Source organism: Cydia splendana, chromosome 5, assembly GCF_910591565.1.
Source record: "Cydia splendana chromosome 5, ilCydSple1.2, whole genome shotgun sequence".
Lineage (NCBI taxonomy): Eukaryota > Metazoa > Arthropoda > Insecta > Lepidoptera > Tortricidae > Cydia > Cydia splendana.
Genome location: NC_085964.1, coordinates 9,585,647 through 9,610,674, shown reverse-complemented (window position 1 = coordinate 9,610,674; position 25,028 = coordinate 9,585,647). Strand labels below are relative to the sequence as shown.

Below are 25,028 nucleotides of genomic sequence, written 5' to 3'. Positions count from 1 at the left end.
ATATGTGGCTTTCCATCACAGAAGGGTCCTTATGGTTCAAGCACAATAAGGTCTTTTCCATCTGAAATTCCAACTGAAATTCTGATAAAAAGGTCCTTATTGTACATAACCATAAGGACCCTTCTCTGATGGAAAGCCACATTTATACTCTGGTACACCAACATTGTCAATAGAAAAAGGCAGCAAATTTTAAAAATGTATGCGTTTATTTACTGATAAGGGGGTTGTGTTTGTAGTTTAAAAAGTATTCTTTGTAATTTAAAATTTTAATTTCTTGTAAGTGTGTTGGCGTAGGCTGTAAAAATATGAAATAAACAGAATAAGCCTAAATAAAGTTTTACATGAAAAGCCATAGCGTTACGAGTAGGTATTCTAGTTTCTGACGTCCCCAAGAGGGGAGTTTAAATTTTAAGTCAACGCATTCAAAACATAAGTTTGGTTGTGTCAAATATTTCATACAAAACCCAACTAAAGTAAGGGAGTTTTTTTCGAAACTAAAGTGAAGGAAAATGAGGTTGGTGTCCAGGGGACAACTGCAATTTTAAGTTTGTATCTCAACATATCTCAATGATAGGTTAATATCTAGATTCTATTTGTAATACGTATTATTCGTTGCATCACTAAGAAAAATCTATAAATCAGGAACAACTAATATTAACTATTTGAGAGAAACATATTACATACCTATCGGTAAGTATGTTCTAGGTCCAAGGACTTCTTGTTTTAATATGATATATGAGCACAAATTAACATAAGATTATTATTGCTTTCATTTCGGGAAAACATACTTTTGAGTATTGTAGGTAGGTATATCTTTTGTATCTCATTGAGATACAAAATGTAATGTATAGTGGCAGATACCATGGTATCTCCCACTATACATTACACTGTAGAACAAACGCTCTTACATTATGAATACATGGCGTTAAATATAAAGATATTTTTATTAATTATGTTTTTTACATATACCTATAGGATGTTTTTGATTTTTTTATAATTTTTAATATGTAGGGGTCTCTTCAGGGACATTTATGGATGTAACAATGTTTACTTCATGAATTGTATGATACATTAAAAAAAAATTGTGATTAAAATTTTTCGGATAATGTAAAATAAAATAAAAAAGTGCCACCGGAGCTGGGTCTCGAACCCGAGTACTCAGAATTGCAAGTCAAATACTCAAACCTCTCGACCAAAACTGAAGTGGCGCAGGCGTCAAAATATTAAATCAATTCTTAGATATGGTTACTTGACGGTGTAATTCATTGCTACCTCACTAGATGTCACTATTATTTATTGATAACAACGCCATCTAAAAATAACGCGAAGACATTCGAGGTACCGGCGAAGATAACGCGATTTACGTAAGCCGTGTAGCAATGTACTGAGTTACTTTTCTTCGTTACTTCTTTATTCTATGGCTGAACATACTTACATTTAAAGAAATCATCATCATTATCATCAAAATAATCATCATCAGGTCTACTTCATCAAATTGGTAGTTTCCGGGAGAAAATGCTCGAGTTGCTTAAGAAAACGCTCAAAACACCATGCATGTGCCTTTAAAAATTGAGGAGTTCCCTCAATTCCTCATGGATCCCATCATCAGAACAGAACCAAATTAAAATGGGACCAACTCGGAGGTAGCTCCTTTCAAACAAAAAAATAATTACTCAAATCGGACTACAGATGTCGGAGTAATCGGTGAACGTACATAGAAAAAAAAAAAAAAAAAAGATAGCCACAACCGAATACAGAACCTCCTCCTTCTATGAAATTGAAGTCGGTTAAAAACCAGATAAAACAATATATTTTTTTTTAATAGCCTATTATAGTGTCCCACTACTAGGCAAAGGCCTCTCCCCTCGATTTCCACAACTCCCGTTGTTGAGCTTTTTCCGGCCAGTTATTAATGAAGGTGTCTAAGTCGTCCCGCCATCTCCGTCTGGGCCTGCCACGTCCGCGCTTGTTTTGCGACTTCCACTTCCACTTGGTGGCTATACTAGCCCACCTATCCTGATGCATGCGGCAGACGTGGCCTGCCCAGTCCCACTTCAGCCTGGCGGTCTTCTCCCCTATGTCAGCTATGCGTGTTCTGAAGCGCAATGTAGTGTTTTGGATGCGATCCGTCCTTGTGACACCTAGAATGCTGCGCTCCATTGCTCGCTGGCAAACCTTCAATTTGGACTTCTGACTCTCGGTGAGCGACCATGTTTGGGCACCGTAGGTTAGGACAGGCAGAATACACATGTCAACGAGTTTACGCTTTAGTGACATCGAAAGGTCGCCCTTCATTAGCTCCTTCATGGACCAGTAGCTCTTCCAGGCGTTTTGAACACGGCGTTCAACTTCCTTGTCTGGCCTGTCGCTGAAAGAGACTAACTGGCCCAAGTATACATACTCGTTGACATATTGTATTACTGGTTATTACTGGTGTATTACTGGAGCGTTTGCTGAAGTTCTGTGGCAGAGGAGGCAAAAAGAACAATGTCGTCGGCAAAACGAAGGTTTGACAGCCTCCTATTGCCGACGACTATTCCTTTGTCCTCCCATGAAACCGCCAGGCTTCTGAATACTTCTTCGAGTGTGCTCGTAAAAAGTTTTGCAGATAGCGGGTCCCCCTGCTTGACACCTCGTTGTACCCGAAACGTTGGTCCGGAAGACTGGAGTTTGATGTCGGCTGTGCTATTATCATATATGGTTTTTATTAGATTTATATATGTCTACTCGATGTTTTGGTTGTGTAGTGCAGTTATTATGGCGGAGTGGGTGATGCTATCGAAAGCTTTGGTGTAATCAACAAATGCTAAATATAAAGGTAGTTTAAATTTGGTATATTTTTCGATAATCTGGTTAACCGTTAAAACAATAAATATTTAAATAATGCAACTCTAGAATGCAAAACAAGAATCTAACCTGAATCAAGCCAGGGACAGAAGACTGGCAATTCTAGGGGAGGCCTTTGCCAGAAGGCAAACTGACAAGGAAACATCCAGTTAAAAAACACAATTTAAAAAACATGTACATATATAGATTAAGTTTAAATGTCAGAAATAAAGGCTATATTATTATTATTATCATATTATAACTGGATTTTTTGCCAAAACTAAATCCAAAGGTTGGGTTTTGACTCAATAAGAGATAGATTACTTATTATTCAAATCAAATTTCATATAATAGTTTTCAAAAAATGTTAGAAATTACCTCTAATATCAATCAAAGATTCTGTGTTTATAAGATGAAACTTCACCACCTCTATCATTCCAAAAGAAATCATTATTTTTCTAAAGAATTACAGAACCAGAACTAGACCTAGTAGTGGAGATATATAAGGAAGCCTTATATTGGAACAATAGTCTTCCAAAAATAATATAAGAATGTTACACTTACCCCTCTCACAACTCTAGCTCCCGGGAATATTCCCCTAACGGCTTGTTTCTTGCTCTTGCGGCGGGGCTCCACCAGGCAGCGCTGAGCTCCTGGTGCACTGATGCGGTAGAATCTGTGGCGTAGATGATGCTTGTCCCCATGGTAGCACACAGAGCACAAGTCGTAGTTACTGCATTCAGCACACTTCCAGCGAATTCCTAATGAACCAAAGAATATTAGGTATTTTATTAATAATCCTGATATTATTAATTTAATAAATAGGTTTCTAGTATCAATCTAATTAATCATAGATTTCAAAAATACGAATATTTCCATAAAAAGTACAAATAGTCTTGTAAATATTTAAATTTTGACAAAAACTTTTAACCAATAAAAAAATATATATTGTAAAATTTCTAAGTCTAAACGGAAAGCACCAATAAGGCTCACAATATCTTAAACAGTCTTTGTAAACTATGTAGACATGAATACTTAAATTGAACAAGAATAAATTACCAAATATAGGTTGTTGCCGGCATGTATCACACATAGTTCCTTCATGTTTAACACCAGTGGGAGCACTATCCAGGATTCTCAAGTCATAAGCTCCAGAGCATCTGTAATTTGCAGCAGTTCCATTGTCCCACACAACCACTACCTCTTCTGGTGATTCAAAGTTTCTCACGGTACCTACATGCCCCTCCCCTCCATCCTGGAAATAGTTTGTAAACAAGTTATAAAAAGCATTTTAAATCTAGATATTAAGTTTTTATAATTTTCGAATATATGTTAATAAATGTGACGTTATAAAAGAATAAACTTCAAAATAACGAATTTGATAACATATCAACCGCAATCTTAACAATAATGGATAGCTACGAAGAAATTTAGGAATGCATCGTAAAAAAAGATAACTTTCATCGTTTGTAACTAGTGTTTTACATATACATACAAACTTAAATGAGGCGGCATTAAGGTAGATTGTATGTATAATATATCTGAAGTGTTAAAGAGGTAAGCTCATCTTATATATCAAAATAATAGTCAACTATAAACATCTATGCAGCACCTGTTTGCCCCACTTCCAATCTGGCCCCCGTATAACACGAGCTCCTACGCCTTCCATCATGAATCTAGTCGCTCTAGAAGATGCTGAAGAACCTGAAACACTAGGCTCCATTATGATGTTTAACTTTCTTGCTAAAATTTAAGAGTAAAACTCGAGATGAAAACTTAAACGAAGCCCTTTTCTCATTAAATTAGATCTGTCTGACAAGAGTGACAAACGTCAAACCTACTGACAACAACATCGCGTTTGGAAATATTCTTGTGTCAGAGGATTTTCGTTCAAAAACCTACATTTGACAAATTGTGTCATATATCACATCGTTTTTAGAGAATGGCAAAAGGTTAAAGCTGGACAAGAAACTGAGGAGGCAATAAAAAGAACGAAGTATATGGAATGTAAGAAGATGGCAAAACGTGCAGTTGCTATAGCCAGAACAACAGCACAGGACAAATTGTATAACTCCTTAAATAGTCCTCAAGGCGAAAAGCAGCTGTACCGCCTTGCCAAAGCGAGAGAAAGGACTTCCCGTGATGTATCTTATATAAAATGTGTGAAAGATGATGCAGGAAGGGTGCTAACGAAAGATGAAGGCATAAGAGAACGTTGGAAAGGCTACTTTGAAAGGTTGATGAATGAAGAGAATGATTGGAGTAGAGTACTGGATCATAAACCGATAAATATGGGTGCAGTGAGAGAAATATATATGGATGAAGTAAGAGCGGCTGTGAGAAGTATGAAAAATGGAAAATCAGTAGGACCAGATGATATACCAGGAGAAGTATGGAAGTTATTGCGTGAGGATGGATGTAAGTGGTTGACTTTGTTCTTCAATAAGTTGTTGCATGAAGAAACTATTCCCGACGAATGGTGCGACAGTTTGCTGGTGCCCATTTTTAAAAACAAAGGGGATGTACAGGAATGCAACAACTATAGAGGAATAAAGCTCATGTCACATAGCATGAAAATATGGGAAAAAGTGATAGAGAGACGCCTGAGACACGAGAGTGATATAACACAAAACCAATTTGGGTTTATGCCAGGGAGAGGTACAACAGACGCCATTTTTGCACTTCGCCAACTGTGCGAAAAATACAGACGTGCAAAAAAGAACTTGCATATGGTGTTTGTGGACCTTGAAAAGGCATACGATCGAGTACCCCGAGAGGTTTTGTGGTGGGCTTTGAAAGAGAAAAGCGTGCCTGGGAAGTATGTGGAGCTAATTCGGTCAATGTACAACCAATGTTGTACACGCGTCCGGTCAGCTGCTGGCACCACCGACAGGTTCAGTGTCACGGTAGGCTTGCACCAGGGATCGGCCTTAAGTCCTTACCTCTTCCTGCTTATTATGGACGCTCTGTCGTCGGACATACAGGAGGAGGCACCCTGGTGTATGCTTTTCGCTGATGACATTGTGCTTGTGGGTGAAGACGGACTCGAGGTACAGAGCAGACTTGAGAAATGGCGGCATAAGCTGGAGAATGTTGGCCTGAAGATCAGCAGATCTAAAACTGAGCATATGTTCTGCGATTTCGGCGGTCTCTCCAGTTTCGCTGCCATGGAACTCGATGGCGTTACGTTGCCGGTCTGCTCCGACTTCAAGTACCTCGGTTCGCTGGTACAGTGCGATGGCGATATTGACCGTGATGTGAAAAACCGGATTAGCACAGGATGGATGAAATGGCGACAGGTCACGGGAACCATTTGCGACGCCCGAATGCCTCTTCGATTGAAGGGTAAAATTTATAAAACCATCATAAGACCTGTCGTCATGTATGGATCGGAGTGTTGGGCCCTAAAGGTGACGGATGAAAAGAGGTTGCATGTAGCGGAGATGAGAATGTTAAGATGGATGTGTGGTGTGACAAGAATGGATAGGATAAGGAATGAGTATATAAGAGGAAGCCTAAAAGTTGTACCTATAGTAGAAAAAGTAAGAGCGAATCGCCTAGCGTGGTACGGGCATGTGATGCGGAGGGATGAAAGTCATGTGACGAAAAAGGTATTACGAATGAATGTGGAGGGAAGTAATGGGAGAGGAAGACCGAGAAAAGGGTGGATGGACTGTGTGAGAGATGATATGAAGCGAACGCAAGTGAATGATGAGATGACGGGCGAGAGAGAGGCATGGAAGAAAAAGACATGCTGCGCCGACCCCAAATGAATGGGATAAGGGCAAGCGAATGATATCACATCGTTTTTAACTATGCCTGGAATAGCTCGACGGCAACTGTGTTGCCAACGTTACTTTTTTCTGAAATTCTATAATATTACCTTGTAATAATTGAGAATAAATAATAGCTTTAGGAGAGTCTTTGAAAACTCGTAAAATCTAACCGTTCAGAATTCATTACAACGTTAATTCAGGTCTGATTTTTGGTTTAGCATAATTTACTATAGTGCGTCAAGCAAATCTTGTCAGTAGCAATGTAAAGCAAACTAAAGTAGGGCAACACTCAAGGAGCAGTATTGCGCTAAGAAAAGCAGCAATGTACGTCGAACCAAAACAAATATGTTTTTTTTTCCGCTGAGCGCGCCCTACGTACGTCAATTCAAATTGTCACTTGCGGCTTATTGAAAATTTTAGAAATTGTTATTTAATATGGACGGACAATTTAATAGCCATGTTAGTCAAAATGATTAACAAATTTGAAGATATCAAATTACAATTAGAAACGGACTATGCCATTAAACCATTCTGAGAGAACTCAAAATCACCAAACGACTCTCAACAATCTGCCAGGAGAGGGCTCTTAGATTCTTTGGGCACATACTGCGGTCGCCACACCACAGCCTCGAACGTGACATCATACCGGGGCAAGTTGAAGGCAAGCGCGCTAGAGGAAGAGCCCCTGCAAGATTGTCGGATTCCATAAAACAAGCATGTGGTGGAACCACAGCCCAGAGGGCAGCCCAAATAGCCCTTGTTCGCGATAAATGGAGGGACATAGTTATTGGTCACGATCCTCAGTCATGAGGGAACGACAAAGAAGAAGAGATGCCATTAAACTAGAATGTATGAATAAAATCATTGCTTCCGCAGGTAGATGTCCTACTGAATTTTAATATTTTATTAGATTTCTCAGTTGGAATTCAATTTTAATCATAGCAAAATGGAAATTGTGGAATATTTGATACTTACAATATAATATGCTACTTGTTAATGTAAATTAGTGTACTTTGCTGGATCAATATCACATACCTACCTGTGTAATATTTTGATTGGTATATATTGTACAATATACATAATAAAAATAAAACAAATGATATTTGGGTGCTTATTTAATTTAAATGTAAGAGAAGATAAGGGTCACTTTAACCTACCTACACTTTAATTCAGGGCATTCATTGAAAAAATATGAAGTTACCAAGGTTACCTGGTCACTTCAACCAAGCATCATAATACTCTGTAGTCATCTATTGCATCTTAAGCATAAAACAGATTTGTTACAAAATGTGTAATTTAAGTTTCCAAACATAAGGAGTTAACTCCTTTTATCTTCCCTATATAACTTTAATTAACTTACAATAAACATTTCTTGGGTAAACTAAATATTTTTAGTTTAGTTTAACAATAATTTGTCTAATTTAACCCTTGGTACCTATTTTATTTCATGGTCTAAGAAATACTATTCTTCTATTCAATTTATAATTTGTAGGGTTCTGTGGCAGGCATAAAAAAGATTCTTTATGTAGTTTGGCCCAGGACTGACTGTCTAAAGACAGAGGGAATCATACTCTTTTTCTTATGCTAAAGCTATGAGTATAATTTTCTTGGATCTGACTAACTGGCTAGTTGTGTTTGCCCGGCTAAAGTTTAGGAAATATGTTTGAGAAATATAACACAATTATAATATTGTATAATAAAAATAAAAAATACTGTTAGGAAATTTTATTAACTTGTACATTAGGCTATTCAAGACTTGTCATTTTGGAAATGTGAAAATACTTTTCTAAAATGATACCTACACTGCGTCTATTGCTCCATATGAATGCTGACTACATTATTTGGGTTAGTATCGTTTCGTCTAAAAAGCAGCTGGTCTATGTAGCATCTGGTCTAAAAAGCAGCTCGTCTATATTGCATCTGGTCTAAAAAGCAGGTGGTCTAAAAATCAAATCGTCTAAATAACAGCTCGTCTATGTAGCATCTGGTCTAAAAAGCAGCTCGTCTACGTAGCATGTTGTCTAAAAAACAGCTCGTCTATGTAGCATCTGGTCTAAAAAGCAGCTCGTCTATGTAGCAACTGGTCTAAATAGCCACTGGTCTAAAAGTACCTCCTCCTGCTCAGCCTATATACCTACGTCCCACTGCTGGGCAAGTGGGCACAGGCCTCCTCTCATGCATGAGAGGGTTTGGGCAATAGTCCCCACGCTTGCCCAGAGCGGATTGGGGACTTCACATACACCTTTGAATTTCTTCGCAGAAGTATGCAGGTTTCCTCACGATGTTTTCCTTCACCGAAAAGCAACTGGTAAGTATCAATGATATTTCGTACATAAGCTCCGAAAAGTTAGAAACTAGGTTTGAACCCGAGGCCTCCGGATTGAAAGTCTAGCGTACTACTGCCACGCCACTAGTGCTCGACAAAAAGTACATTTTATAATTACTAAGTGTTTTAAAACGCTGATGATGTAATTAGCAAGCAGTCTTAAAGTAACCAAGTCCACTCTGTATCCAATAAATCAATCTGTTTGCAATTCATATTGAAACTCCTTTACATCGGAAACATACTGGCCACTTTAGACTACATACTGATTCCGTATTTGATTAGATTAATGACAACTACATTCTATTATGTGCTGTTTTCCTGCGATAATGCAATATTATTTTATGGTTATGTGAAATAGTTAACATAAATTATGAATCCCGGACCGAGTAGTGGAGAGCATACACAGCAGGAACTGGTATTTATAGAGAGCCAGAGAGGAGGTAAATCGCTATTACATGACGGCTATAGATACAATTTGAATAAAACTAATAAAGACAGCACTACACTATGGCGTTGCGTAAACCGTGCCGACTGTAGTGCATCTATAAAATTAGGCCCGCAGCGAAACAATGTGAGGACACCCCCAACTCCACATTCCTGCCGAAGAAACAAATTTAGAAATGAAGTAGATTTGATAATTGATTCCTGTAAAAAAGAAGTATGTAAGAATTATGCCCCCGTTAAACAGATTTTTGAAGAACAAATAACTAAATTGAATTTACATGAAAAGTCAAAAAGAAAAATAATAGAAATGGATATGTATGTGTCGAAAAAAGATACACTAAATAGAAAACGAAGAAAATTTCTAAATTTACAAAAAACCAACCCCCTAAATTTAAATGACGTCGAAGTACCTGAAATTTTGGCCACAGACTTTTTGGTATGGTGTGATGGAGACAATAATGACAAAATATTAGTATTTTGTACCAAAAAAAGTCAAAATACAATAAAAAACATTAAGGGCAAACAGTTTTTCGGAGACTCCACCTTCAAAAGAGTTCCCAAACCCTTCAAACAACTTTTCACGTTACAATTGGATATTGGAAGTAACGAAAACCATACGAATATTGTTCCAGTTGTCTATGCCCTCCTCCCTGACAAAACAAAAAGAACATATATCAGATTGTTTGAGGCACTTAAAAGAGAATTATCGCTTGACATAGACTTTTTCAAATGTGACTACGAAGTAGGCCAATACAAAGCGTTCAGAATGGTATTCCCTCAAGCTAAGTTGACTGGATGCTACTTCCATTTTAACAAAAATGTATGGGATAAGGGTGAAGAAATGAATCTCACATCAACAAAGGAAGGACGCCACGCTGTCAGATTGACCGCGAATTTACCATTGATTCCCACCGCTTGTATAGCCGACGCTTGGATTAATATTATACAAATAACACCTGATACGGACGAAATGCGGGATTTCCATCGGTATGTAAACAAGCAATGGCTTTCATTACCCATGATAAGCTGTGCCAAGGAAAGACATCGCACGACGAACAGTGTCGAAGCTTGGCATAGAAGATTGAATAGTCGAGTGGCCCGAAAGCCCACATTTGTTTATTTCTTGCAAAAAATACGCGAAGAATCCAAAATCCAAGACATTAAACTGTGTAAAAACATTTTCAACGTCAACAACAGAAAAAAGGTTGATATAAAATTCGACACTGAATATACTAAGCTGTTGACTGCGTTGGAGGAGGGTTTGATTACGCCATTTGACTTTCTGGAGAAGGTTACAGAAGTGAAAAAGTATTTAAAAATATACAAACGATAGGAACGGGATAGGTGATGCAAGAATATGAGAAATGCCACATTAGGAGCAAGAAAGTTTTTAGTTTAATAAGAAGCATTCTTTAGTTTAAAAAACGCATTTTCTCTTTGATAACAAGCATTTTAGTCCAATAGTTTAATTAAGAATAAAATGTTATTTTCACCTACAGCCTGGCGTATTATTCTTATTTACCTTACTACAGTCGCCATCAGTCGCAAATACTTCTGAGCAGCGTTAACCCATTCATTGCCGACGCTTCATATTTTTAATCATCACAGTGCCGCCTCCTTCCACGCGACGACGCGAATTCGCGTCCTCGGTATCACGTTTAGGCATAGACAGGACGCGAATTCGCGTCTTCGGCACTGAATGGGTTAACGCTGCAACCGGGCGACGATGTATATAATATATATTGACGAACACAAACACAGAAAACATCCATGACTCAGGTACAAATATCTGTGATACTTACACAAATATATACCCTCACCGGGATTCGAACCCGGGATCTCCGCTTAGCAGGCAGAGTCACTACCAACTAAGCTACGCAGGCCGTCAAAGTTATTTCTAAGTTTCAACTTACGCACTAAAAAAACACTTTTCATATTAAAATCAGTAGGTATTATTTATTATACACCGAGGCCCTGAGGAACCCAAAAGATTTTAACAGCGTACTTCAGATGATATTGATATTACTATTAATTAATGCCTTTATTGATAATAAATATGTACACTGTACAGCAAACTAACTACTTAAATCTAGAAATATTAACTAGCTTAAATCTAGAAAATTAAATAAAAACTTTAATTAATGTTATATCCAATTAAGTATTTTAACAAAATATTGTTTAGAACCAAACTAATTAATAAAGCTAAGCATGTCCATGTGAACAAATCATTAGATGAATGAAAGAAAGACAATACTATCCCTAGGCGAGAAACACGTCCCAATAAGCGGTTTCTGTAGCCTGTGGACGCCTGTGACGTCAGAAACACAATTTAGACAAAATGCATTGTAGACTACTTGCATTAAAGACGAATAGCGTTTTAGACAAGTTGCGTCTTAGACGAGAGGTATTTTTAGACCAGTTGCTTCTTAGGCGAAAAGCATTTTAGACCAGTTGCCATGGGCGTTTTAGACAAATTGGTTTTTAGACCACCTGTTTTTTAGACCAGATGCAATATAGACGAGCTGCTTTTTAGACCAGATGCTACATAGACCAGCTGCTTTTTAGACGAAACGATACTAACCCCATTATTTTCTTTTATTGAACAAACAGGTATGTAAAGCGACATAAAACTTCTTTTAAAAAGATACATAGGTACAGTCAGCAGCAAAAGTTACTAAGCGGGCCAGGTATTCAAAATTACCTTGACACACTCTTATTCTCTTAATAATAAAGTCGCGTCAAGATCATTTTGAACACCTGGCCCGCTTAGTAACTTTTGCTGCTGACTGTACCTGTTTCAGCAAGTATAAACTAGGATTTCCCATAGGTATATATGTGCAGTAGCTGAGAGCATGAAACAAATTAGCCTAAATAATATACTTTCTTAATGACTAACATAAGGACAACTTATACAAGAATAATCTATTCCATCAATATTTAAGCTCTCAATATTTTTGTTACATTTTTAAAAAATAAATTTATTTTTCGTCTTGGTTGCGCTGTACATGTATATAAACCGCCGTAGGTAAGTATTGTCTGACTGAACTTCTGAAGAGAAACTACCTACTACGAACGCCTCATATTGAGCGAGATTTAATCCTGCAACAAACATATGTAAGGATTAGGTAATGTTGCGAAAAAACGGCGATATAATCAAAGTTCTTAATACTGTTTTAAAAGTTTACCTTTGTAAATTATGTAGTCGAATCAGTCGCTGAAAATAGTAAGATATGTGGGCCTATGGACGGTTTCCAGGACACAATGTGTGGTCTTATTGGATAGATTTAGGCATACGTTTTAATTTTATTTATGCCTTTTAACCCTAAAACAAAAAAAACTGCACATAATCTTAAAAGTTCCCAAGTTCTTCCCATGTTTTTCAGTACTTGTCATAACCTAAAATTTTAGTAATGTTTACTATGAACGAGTATGATTATACATTGCAGGCTTAGCTTTGCATAAGGTAATGCACAATCTTATTAAATATCAGAAAATATCACAGGTCACAGCAGAAATATCTCTTGAAATAAAAACGATTCAGAATGTCAACAAACAAGTTGGCCACAGATAAAACACAGACGACACGCGATTTTGGAATTATTCGAACACAGTGTTGCTAGCCCGCGATTTTTCAAATTTGCCGCCTTTTTCTACTGACAAGATTTGCTTGACGCAGTATATGTTACACAGTTTTTCCTCACAGCAATACATTTTTTTGCGCTTTTTAAAATATTTAACCAGCAACCCCATAACTGTCAAACTAATGAGACGAATGGAATAGAATATCTAAATGTCAAATTTATTTGCGGAAATTGCGGAATCGTCTAGTTTCAGGACAAAAATAATTATGAATTATTTCATTGACCACTTGAATCCACCGCTAAATTGAAGCTTTGAGCTTTATTCAGATTGAATAAAGTAGTTTTTATTTAGCAATTGTGACGGTCGCGTAACTGGAGAGTCATAACTTACTGTGGTTTTGTGATACGATTAGGTTTATAAGTTTGAGGAAGTTTTAATGGGATATCGCTGTAGAGGTTGCCGCTAAATTCAGTTTATATATGAATAGTGTTGTTCTGTCATTGTTATAAGTGTTCAAAATGTCCAACCATCGTAATAAATACGAAAAAGCAAGAAGACGTCTCGCCGCTGTGACTTTTCTGTCGAACATATCTCTGGATGGGACGTTCAAGGATACGGAATTATGTCACGTCGTTAAGAAGAACGAGAAATCGGACACCAAGGCCGTTGAGCTGGTAAATGGGGTGGTGAAGGATAAAGGGCACGAGAGTGTCCGCCGCAAAGCGCCGCAGAGCCCTGCGCACCGCGTCATCGACAACCATTCCGTGAGCTCGGACTCCGACCCCAACACTAGCATCACTCCAGTCAAAGCTGTTACCAATCATGTGTTTAGAGAAAGGTATGCTTAGCTTTTTCATATTGTGTTCTATAAATTACTCTTGTTATTATTGTAATTTGTATTCAAAACTTGTGTAGTAGTGGTAAACATTTGTGTGACCTGAGAATTACTTGAATTTTACTGATGCTATGCAGTTAGCTACATAGAGCTGCCAAGTTAACAGAATAAAACATAGCTTATTTTTGTCAGCTTAATCTTGTTGGACTAAAAAGGACATTTTACCTTATGGGCTATACCTTCACTTATTTGTCTATATCAGTGGTGGGCAAAGTACAGCCTGTGGGCCAGCTCCGGCCTGCGAAAGGATTTTATTTGGCCTGCTGGTCCTTCCAAAGAAAATATGCGATTACTTATATGGCCTGCGAAATAATAAAAATACATTTTTGCTGCAATTCCTCTGAAAATTATTAAACTTTCTGGCCCCCCATGAAGAAACTGCCCACCACTGGTCTCTATTAATATTTTTTTTTTTTTAAGATGTTCATCTGGGAATCAAGAATCATTCAAAGAGAAACTTGCAGGAGCCCGGACCAAGAAAGTTCACTTATCATCACTTACTGGCATCAATATTGATGATAAGAGCAGTTCAGAAAGCCTGAATTTTGGTAATTATCTTATCTTTATAATCTTATCAAAATCAAGACAAGTAATAAGTTGATAACCCATTTGGGTTTTATATTATAAAATAATATAAAACCCATTTGAAATACACACAAGGAATGTTGTTTATATAATAAAGTGCCATTCTATGATAGATAACAGACAATATTATTAGTAGATAAATAACATTCACATGACATTGTACATGACAATCTACTTACCTTTCATCAAATGCTTCAAATAGGGCAATTGATACACTAAACTAATGCCATGTTCTGCCAATGCCATGGTGAGCAGAGTGAATATGTCACTAAACAAGTAAACATGCTTAGCATGATACACTAAGGACAAACCTGCACACAGCACAATCAATATGTTGCTCATCTTACTGTATGGCAGATTGCTGAACCAGTGTGCAGAGTGCCCTACACCAAATAACAGAACTCATTGACGTATATCTCAGGACGGGCCTTACGGGTACTAAAAATGGTACTAGTTCAGCAGTGTCACTCACGAATTTGAGCCAATCGAGTTGCCACCAATCACGCGCGTGATGCGAACTCATCATCCAATCGCATTGTAGCGGTGTCACACCGCTGTACTGGCCCCATTCTTATTGCCCGTAAGGCCACTCCTGAGATAAAAGTCAATGACAGTACTTTAATCTAATAACCTTTTATTCAGGTCGCTTCCGCACAAGCAGTACATGCATCCCTGAAAACCAGGTTCACACGAAGGAGTTGCGATGCATTCGTCCCTTAACCAAGGGGGTTTCGTTTAGGAACGAAAGGCTGGCATTTGCACCTGGTTTAGGTGTGCCATGTGTTATATTCAGTACTATACCATATTCGAAAACTGTCAGGAATCCTCGGTATGTATACAGTTCAGGAATTCTTAAAGCCGAGTCCTCATTATGCGCGACAAAACCTTGAACCTTCATATGCAAATTTATGCAATTTAGACGTTTACGCCTCGTGAGATCAACTCGCGTGATCAAGGCGCTGACTAAGGCCTCATTTAGATGGTGCTAGAACTCGCATGAGAGTTTCATTACATTGCGTTATTTGAATGGTCGGCTGAATTGACAGATGTAACCTCAATGGTCCGCAATGTACCTAAAATCGCATGCGAGTTCGCGCGCCGTCTAAATTAGCCCTAGTCGCGCGTAATGGCCTCTCCAAACGTCGCCGATAATCGCATTGATTTGCAATTTCGCAATACATTGAAGTCGTTGCTCCTACTTAGCCAGCAATTATCTAAAATCGCATGCTATTTGTGGCAAGGTGTAGAAGCCTTACCTAATGTGGATACGGCTCTAATTATCTTAAAAGTTTTTCAATACTGTCCATTTAATCTTTTACATTTTTTTTAGTTCTGACCACAGAAAAGACGGCGGCCGACGTCGAAACACTTCCGGTTCTGCAAGACCACTCTCAGCAATTACTGACAATGGGGTGGATCCTTTCGATCTCCTTGGTTTGGAAAAGGAGGAAAACGGTCAAGATATCTCCTATTCAAAATTGCTTGTACCATCCAGAGTGTGTACTAGAGAACAGTATCGAAAGATGTACGAAGGTGACTTCAGTGACAAAGCTAGTTGGAAGATGATGAATCGCCATCCTCACGTCATTGCCAGGTAATTCAAGTTTTAAATTTAAATATTTTATTTTAGTGTTCACTGTTTTGACTCAAGTTAGACACAAAAACTTGCTACACTTACCATGCTTATAGGTTTTATTAATGTACAATTTAAATGTGAATGATCATGTTAGTTTTTCTTTTAATTTAATTGATCTGTGTCTTGAAATATGAATCATGGTGGTTTATTCATGAGCATTAGAGCATTACATACCGTCAGGTGACTAAAAAACTTGCTGATTGCAAAATAATAATTAAACAAAAAATTAACCTTATTTTGGTACTAGCATGGTTCCAATGGCTCTTGGAACTGTAAACTTGTGAGAGTAATTAGTGAGTTTTGATTATCACCTGACGGTATAGGGTGACCAGATGTGCCGAATTTTTCGGGACGTTCCGATAGCTATCCAAAAAACTGTAAAATCCAATTTAGAACACTTACGTGAACGTGAACTGAATGGCTGTAAAATTTCACGTGGGAACAGAATCTCGAATATCATGGTCCCAATAAATACAAATTCGGATCTGGTAACCCTAATTACATATCACAAAACACTGCATATTATAAACAGTCATTATTAAGTATCGTAAAAGTGTATTACAGATTGTCGATATAAAGAAACAAGTCACTATCTCTGGAAATTAGCGTACCCGATGTCGTTGCTTTTGATTGTACTTTAGATTAGATGTTACATTTCAGCGCCCACATGCATCCCTCATTTCATCACTAACCCATTTATATTTCAGAACTAAGTTATTGACGAGGCACAAGGATAAAAAATGGTAAACAATAAAATGTTTCTCCTAAGCTATGCAGCACATATACCTAATCATATTTTGCTCCTCGTGCCGCCCAATGTACATTACGATGTACACTATGTTTCAATGGAATTTGAACCTTCATTAAAACAAACAAAGTACCATTTCTTTTGTCCTGTGAATTTTTGGAACAAATGAAAATCAACCTAATTATAAAATATATATATTGTTTCGTATGGCTGGGCGGCATGAGCCTAAAGATACCGCGATAAAGTGCCTTTTAGATAAAATTAGATTATAGGTATTGGTATTTTTGTAGTAATACATATAATTTCATTTAATACATATATCAAGTTTAATATATGCTACTCAGGACATATTTCAGGATCATATATATTAGCTGAAATACATATGTTTATCATTATGCATGTAGTTATGTAATTTAATATAATTTTAATTATGTATTCTTTTCTATATACTCATATGTGACTCTCCACGGGAAAAGGTACCTTATGACGGCTGGCGCTTACGTTGCATAGCACCGCAAATAGTATTGGAGCGGCGTTAATAATAGCGTACGCGCCAACCGCCATAAGGTACCTTTACCCGTGGGACGTCACATATATTGTATTTTATACAACAGTCACATAACAAAATTTCTTAAAACTGCAGAGTAGAAGTTACAATACGAGGCATAGGCGAGTTTAGTAATAACAGAAGCGAGAGTTTTATTACCATTTTATGTGACTTTGCATACAATACTTTATCCACGACAGCAGAGCAGCATGTAAAAAATTCGTAGACAAACACGAGCATTCTAATGTACACGCACTTGCAAAAGTGCATACCCACTATATGAATGAATTGCAGTGGGAATATACTTTTGCAGCTCAACATTTTTATAAGTATTCTTACACAATATTAGAACACTGCTGTTACCATTTAGGTACATTGAGAGATTGAAGTGCTGGAGTAGATAAAAATAGTAGTGCATGTTGTAACACTTGTAACTTAACATAGGTACCTATTTACTCGGAAAGGGTAACAATTGTACCATCAACGTTTAAATGGGGGCCTAGAAAAGATGACAATCGTTGATAGAAAACAGCCATCGAAATATAGATTTTTAGGGTTCCGTACCCCAAAAGGAAAAAACGGAACCGTTATAGGATCACTCGAACGTCTTTCTGTCTCTCTGTCCGTCTGTCACAGCCTATTTTCTCGGAAACTACTGGACCAATTAAGTTGAAATTTGGCACACATATGTAAATTAGTGACCCAATGATGGGCATGTAACGTAAACAAATGACCGTTCCCCCCGCTTTATCTCCGAAACTACTGGGTCTAAAATTTTGAAAAAAAATACACAAAATAGTTCTTTACCTATAGATGACTGGAAAACCTATTAGAAATGTGCAGTCAAGCGTGAGTCCGACTTAATATACGGAACCCTTGGAACGCGAGTCCGATTCGCATGTGGCCGGTTTTTCTTTTCGTTTGGCGTTTATCGATGCACGCTTGTCGTCTTGGCTAATAGGCTCCCTGACCTTTTAGTTAACGTTATGACGACGAAATATATTCTACTATTGGTCTCTTGGTTACCTAAGTATTTAGCGGAAAGATACCTACCAGGCTGAAATTAACTGCATACGATTCTTCATCTAGTTGAAACTAGGAATACTTTTAGACTTTGTGATTAATATCATTCAGTGCCATATAATAGTCTCATAGTTAAATTAATCCTTATTATTAACAAAGGTCAATCAAGTTAAATGCAACTTGGAGAATAAAACGAAATATGGTGCTCTGATCATTCGTAGTATTCGTACCTATTCGAGAAATAAGAAATAGACGTCATAATCCCATAGTTGCGTTTGACCAAGTTGACCTTAAATATGTATCTTTATTTTATAGTCTCTATATAGTCTAGTACTCATATCAATATGATAACTTCAGCTCAGCTCGTGCTAGATAATGCATATTGCAGTAGGTATTCCTTGCATCTTTTATTAAACGCATGGGTAATAATAACATTATACTGCTTATCCTGGTTGCATTATAAATTATAGACCGACCGCTTAAATGAGTCCTCGCCTGCGCGGTACGGGGGCGACGGGGAAGGACGACTAAGGGTGGCGGGGAAGGTGCGAGCGGCAGGCGTACGGCGCCCGCACCTTCCCCGCCACCCTTAGTCGTCCTTCCCCGTCGCCTAGCGAGGACTTATTTAAGCGGTCGGTCTATTATAGTCCGGGGTCCGCATGGGTAAAGATTAACCTTTATTTCCCCGTTATGTATACCTTTTGTATTGATGGTAATAATTGCAGGTGCTTCTCGTACGAGTCCTCGCAGAGGCCCCAAATGGCCGCGTCGCCGCCTCTGAGTACTGTTGATAACAAAACATTCGATTGGGAGGAAGCGTCGTTACTGACGCCAAAATATGTAAGTGCCTACTTGTTTTAACATAGAGGCATATTAAAACACATAAAGTAGTGCAGAATAATCTAGATGTTTGAATAGCTGATGAAGTACCGCCCCATTCATATTACGGTGTCTAACGTTGTTCATATAATTGTAAGCGTGTTTTGACTTTTGTCACGCGGTGTGTAAACTTATGTAATAAAATGTAAAAATATTTTAGTAACACTCAATTGTAAAGATCTTTAACCTCGACTAAAAAAAATGATCAGCTATCAAAACTGCTGCTACAATATTTTGCACTAATTTACGCGTCCTAATAGGTATTACTTTTGTCCATAATTGGAAATTATTCGACATACAATTTTCGGTCATTGTCTTGTCAGTATGAGATGGTACCATTTTTCTTTAATTATCTGAAGCAAAGACATATGTAACTTCGTATAAGATGAATAAAGTCTAAGGAAGAAACGTGCCTCGGAAATCAAGAAAAAGTCATTCTCGGATAGATGGCGCACACACCTTTGGCCTATGCTCAGCTAGATGGCGTGACAACACCGTTTCATATTTAACAATTTTAACACATAGATATCAGTGAATGAACATGGGTCAAAATAATATAAAAATAATAAAATCATTTATCCATATAAATACATTTTTTGATAATTTTATACGTTTTCATTTTGAGTTTTAGTCGTGTGTCGATAGATGGCAGTAAATTTACTGTGACAATTAAATTTACTATGTCAGGACCCCTAGTATCTATTCTCTTTGTTTGAAGTAACAAATTAAGACAAATCATACCATTGGAACTTGCACCGTAGTATCTAAACTGCTCCTGTAGTATCCGTTTCATTTATTGTCTTTTCGGAGGACAAACCAAAGTACAATCTAGCAAGCTAGCTTTTTCAATATAAAAAGTCCGCAAATTTGAAAAACATAGGCCCAAAGGATATATCTCTCATACAATTTTTTAAAGTCTCGCGCCTTTTTCTACTAAGTTGGCTTACCAGCGTATCAACAATATATGAAAACATTGTTTCATGGTTATATTTATGTCCCAGGTGCAGTACTGTCCCAACGTGCTGGACGACCCCGAGCTGATCGCCGGCAAGCACAGGACGCTGCTCACCTTCACCTCCTACATGACCTCCATCATCGACTACGTCCGCCCACAAGACCTGAAGAAGGAACTGAACGATAAATTCAGAGAGAAATTCCCTCACCTCAAACTAACTCTTAGCAAATTGAGAAGGTAAACATTTGAATAACCCACGACCACAGATTCCCTGTACTTTTAAAAATGTACCTAAACATTTTTTCAATTAATAATTTCAAAATACAGTTACGCATTGTAAATAAAATCGGCTGCACTGATATACATATCATGATCCAAAACGCGAAAAATATACGTGATTATGCTGCACATTTTCGGTTTCGAACATGGTATCATCGCCCACACTGTTAAGTTAACTGTACATCGGTGCCTTTTATAATAAGGTCCACGTACCGATGTACAGATAGGAGTGTTGCTGTTTGTACGCGATATTATACGTTTCTAAGTTATGCGACAGAGATAAGATGCTATTAAATGATGCAAGTGTGGACACAGCTTAGGGCCACCCGACACTAATGTCTTTTGAGCGTTGGCAATTATTAAACGCTATGGGAAATGGCGTCTATGCGCAGTTGCGCCAACGTCGCGTCGAGCAACAGTCTTACGGCTCGGCCACGACATTGCGCGACTTGCTACGGCGGCGGCGATAACCATAGGTTGGAGCGAGACACAGCGATCGGACCTGTCGTTCCGGACTACCTATGGTTGTCGCTGCCGCCGTCGCCAGTCGCGTAATGTCGTGGCCGAGCCGATATAGTTTACTAGACGCCGACGCTCGGGAGACGCTAGTGTGGGGTAGCAAGACCACGGCACAACTTACACTATAGTTTTTGATTGGCTCACACACACTCGAATCTTATGAGGATAACAATTGATGGCTTGATTGATATCTCTTAGGTACCATTTAATTTTCTTACAGCATTAAGAAGGAGATGCGCAAGATAGCGAAACATGACAGTGGCGGCATCGACTTGCTATCCGTCGCTCAAGCGTACGTCTACTTCGAAAAGTTGATTCTGGCGAATCTCATTACGAAAGATAATAGAAAGTTATGTGCTGGCGCCTGCTTGTTGCTGTCTGCTAAACTAAATGACGTTAAGGGAGACACATTGAAGGCTTTAATTGAGGTAACTACTTAGTTTAAATTTCCAGTTACTACATCGTGTTGCATCGTTATAACAGGAGTAAAACCTATGCGCTACCTATTTACCGCTGCCTATCTTCTCAGTTAGCTAGTCCTAAACTAAACCGTCGGCCTAAACCAAACGCACTACGTACAGTCACGGTATTAAATATCGACACGGGGAAAGTGCCAAAATGTGTATACACGACCTTATTGCCATACATTAACCCATTAGCGCCCACGTCGACTTTTGGGAATCCCTAATTTTTCTCATAGGTAGAGTTATAGTAGTATTTGAATTAAAAGCCGTAACTCAGGTGTACCCAAGCGGGTACAACGGGCGCTAATGGGTTAAGACAGTGTGTAGATATTTTTGGGACTTTCTCCGTGTCGATATTTAATACTTTGATTGTACCTATGTTGGTACAAAATTTAAAATCAATGACTTGAGTAATACTCGCCTCTACTATCTGTTTGATGAGAATCGTACTTAAATTGTATTTCCATCAACAGCGCATCGAAACAACCTTCAGAGTGAACAGAAAGGACTTGATGAAATTCGAGTTCGCGGTCCTCGTTGCGCTCGAGTTCGGTCTGCACGTGCCGCCGTACGAGGTGTTCCCGCACTACCAGCGGTTGCTGCACGACTCGTGACCTTGGCGGTTGCCGTGCGCGCGCGCTCGCCGCCGCAGGTTGTCCGCCAGAGACATCGACAAGTACTGCAGGGAGTACTGAGCTGAGCGTGGGGTGTCTTGTACAACACGTGTCAATGACCTCATGCCGTTAAGTCATATTGCAAGTACGCGTTGGAGCAATGAAATCGGGTCATTTTGTATGAAACTTTTCATACATCGTATTTTGGTAAATACATCTGAACTACACTTTAAAACAACAGAAAAAAGTCACTGTGATTGAGCTTCATACAAAATGACCCGTTATTATTGCTCTGAAAGAACAACCGTACAAATTACTACTACTACGTACTAGCAAATTTAAAACGTTTAGTGTAATTCGGCCTTAAATTAGCAAACGGAATTTAGTTCGACTAGTACGTCGAAGATATGAGTTTTCTGTGATTGTATAATGCACAAGTTAGTATCAGATGCGGCGTATATTGATAAGGTTAAAATTCGAGTTCGCGGTCCTCGTAGCGCTCGAGTTCGGTCTGCACGTGCCTCCGTACGAGGTGTTCCCGCACTACCAGCGGTTGCTGCACGACTCGTGACCTTGGCGGCTGCCGTGCGCGCGCGCTCGCCGCCGCAGGTTGTCCGCCAGAGACATCGACAAGTACTGCAGGGAGTACTGAGCGTGGAGTGGCTTGTACAACACATGTCAATGAACTCATGCCGTTAAGTTATATTGCAAGTACGCGTTAGAGCAATGAAATCGGGTCATTTTGTATGGAACGTTTCATACATCGTTTTTGGTAAATACATCTGAACTACACTTTGAAAGAACAGAAAAAGTCACTATAATGGTAATCTTCTTACAAAATGACCCGTTATTATTGCTCTGAATGAATAACCGTACAAAGACTAGCAAATTTCAAAAGATTAGTGTAATTCGGCCTTAAATTAGCAAACGGAATTTTGTTGTATGTCGCTGATAGATCAGTTTTTTGTGATTGTTTTAACGCACAAGTTAGAATTATATGCGGACGGATATTTATAAATGTAGTAATTCGAGTTCGCGGTCTCGTGGCGGTTAGGGGTACACGGCCGCTGTACGAGGTGTTCCCGCTTGCCTACGGGCCCTACGGCGCTTGGTTGTCAATCCGACCGCCGTAAGCAGCTGTCTATACATATACTCGGCGGGGAGAAAGCGAGTAATGTTCGAATATTTTCTTGCGCTAGATATTTATAAATGAATTCATTACATTTATATAGTGGGTATGTACTTTTGCAGCTGTGTGTTCATGTAGATCGTCTCACAGCTTATTAGTTTATTGATATGTATGTAGCACCAAAGGGTAATGGAGTTATAGGTGAATTGTCACGAATGAAGTTTGGTTCGCATGTTTAGCTCATTGATATCGGAGGGCTTAGCCAAGTTAATAAAAGATTAACGCGTTTTGATCAAAATGCATTTTGCGCGCACCGATCAATGCGAGTGATTTTGTCAACTTATCAATATTTAACCTTAGGGGTTGTGCACAAATCACGCGAGGTATTTTCGGCTACTTTTTGACCCTCCCTCCCCCTTGGTGATATTTGGTGAGGTTTTTAGCTACCCCCCTCCCCCCACACAATCTCACGTGTATTTTTTTTATTCGACCTAATTTTAAGATAAATAGTATTGTACAGGGTTGGGCAGATTAAGTGTCCTAGTTTTAAATAACCATAAAATTAAAACAAAGCTTCAAATCTGAATATTAAACTTGTTTTTATTTTAAGCATATACTCTATATTTACAAAATTAATTCATTAGCTCAAATCGCTCTCCTTTAACCTGTATAACTTTACGCATTCTACCATAGAATGAGTTGCACGCGGCACGCACTACCTCATCTGGTATATCGTCACATATCTTGACCAACCTATGATTGAATGAATTTAAATTCATTCCCTGTGTGCTGCCAATCCTGCTGAGCATGTATCCCCATATAGAAAAGTCCAACGGATTCAAGTCTGGTGAAGATGCAAGCCTTTCTTGCCACGGTATAAAATCTGTCAAATTTGTTCGACACCAATCTTGTGTACAGTCAACGGTAAAAAGATGGGTGTACAAATCCTTTCAAAAATATGTCCCATAACTCTTATATCAGTGAATTAAGAACTATGGGACATATTTTTGAGTAAGTTGTCTACACCCATATTTTTACCGTTGACTATACGTTTAGCTTTGTGAGACGGGGCACTGTCTTGTTGAAAGCAATAATAGTCATCCCCAAACAACTTTCGGATATTTTCTAGCATATGACCCTGCAACACGTTCTGAATATAATAGTCGTAGTTAATTTTTACTCCCCGGTCAATGAACAGCAGTGGTAGTTTGCCCCTAGGTGATATGACACCCCATACCATGACAGCCGACGAACGCTTTGAAACCGCTGTACGGCTAATTTGTCTACTGGAATATCCCTTAATGAAGCACCGTAAACGCGATAATTTTGTTGATTGTGGCTATCTTGCAATTGAAACATCTTTTCGTCGGAAAAAATAATATCTTGCACGTTCGGAATTTTTGCTTGTATAAATTTACAACGAGCTGGCGTTCCGCGTCCATGTTGATAACAATATAAAAACAATAGATATCAAGCTGACGTCTAGAAATCATAAAGACGCATAAATTCTCGATTAATAAAAAATAAAATAGTTAAAAAAAGTTGCGCTATATTTAAGTAAAATGGCAGTACAAAACTAGGACACTTAATCTGCCCAACCCTGTATATAGAAAATCTTGTTTATTTTTCTATTTTCGCTAAATATATTCGCTATTTTGAAGTGCAGAGTGAAGGTTTATGTTTAACGAAACCGAGAAAAAGTATCTACTCGTGTGGTAGGTTTTTTATTCTTAGTTTCGTTCACTGTAGAAAAATACACGTGAGGTTACCTTAGGTTACCTTCCTTACCCCCAACGTGATC

The 25,028-nt window shown here is 38.3% G+C and overlaps 2 protein-coding genes across 4 annotated transcripts in view; one reads left to right on the top strand and one right to left on the bottom strand.

The window, feature by feature from the left end:
- Positions 1–4,632, bottom strand: part of LOC134790656 (E3 ubiquitin-protein ligase MIB1) — a 274,710-nt gene extending 270,078 nt beyond the window's left edge. For both annotated transcript variants that reach the window (XM_063761528.1, XM_063761529.1), the window contains exons 1-3: positions 4,439–4,632; positions 3,886–4,081; positions 3,391–3,587 (exon numbers count right to left, since the gene is read on the bottom strand). In XM_063761528.1, coding sequence (XP_063617598.1) covers positions 3,391–3,587; positions 3,886–4,081; positions 4,439–4,549 — 504 coding nt within the window. In that variant the 5' untranslated portion in view covers positions 4,550–4,632. The remainder of the gene's footprint in view (positions 1–3,390; positions 3,588–3,885; positions 4,082–4,438) is intronic.
- Positions 4,633–13,169: 8,537 nt separating this feature from the next.
- LOC134790611 (CDK5 and ABL1 enzyme substrate 2) lies at positions 13,170–22,182 on the top strand. Of its 2 annotated transcripts, XM_063761465.1 has the most exons (9): positions 13,170–13,792; positions 14,270–14,397; positions 15,077–15,263; positions 15,765–16,028; positions 16,778–16,813; positions 19,114–19,228; positions 20,269–20,459; positions 21,241–21,448; positions 21,958–22,182. In XM_063761465.1, the coding sequence occupies exons 1-9, from the start codon at positions 13,473–13,475 to the stop codon at positions 22,096–22,098; spliced, it is 1,590 nt and encodes a 529-aa protein (XP_063617535.1). In that variant the 5' UTR covers positions 13,170–13,472; the 3' UTR covers positions 22,099–22,182. The 2 variants fall into 2 exon arrangements, with proteins under 2 accessions (XP_063617535.1, XP_063617537.1); XM_063761467.1 differs by lacking the exon at positions 16,778–16,813.
- Positions 22,183–25,028: the final 2,846 nt, after the last annotated feature.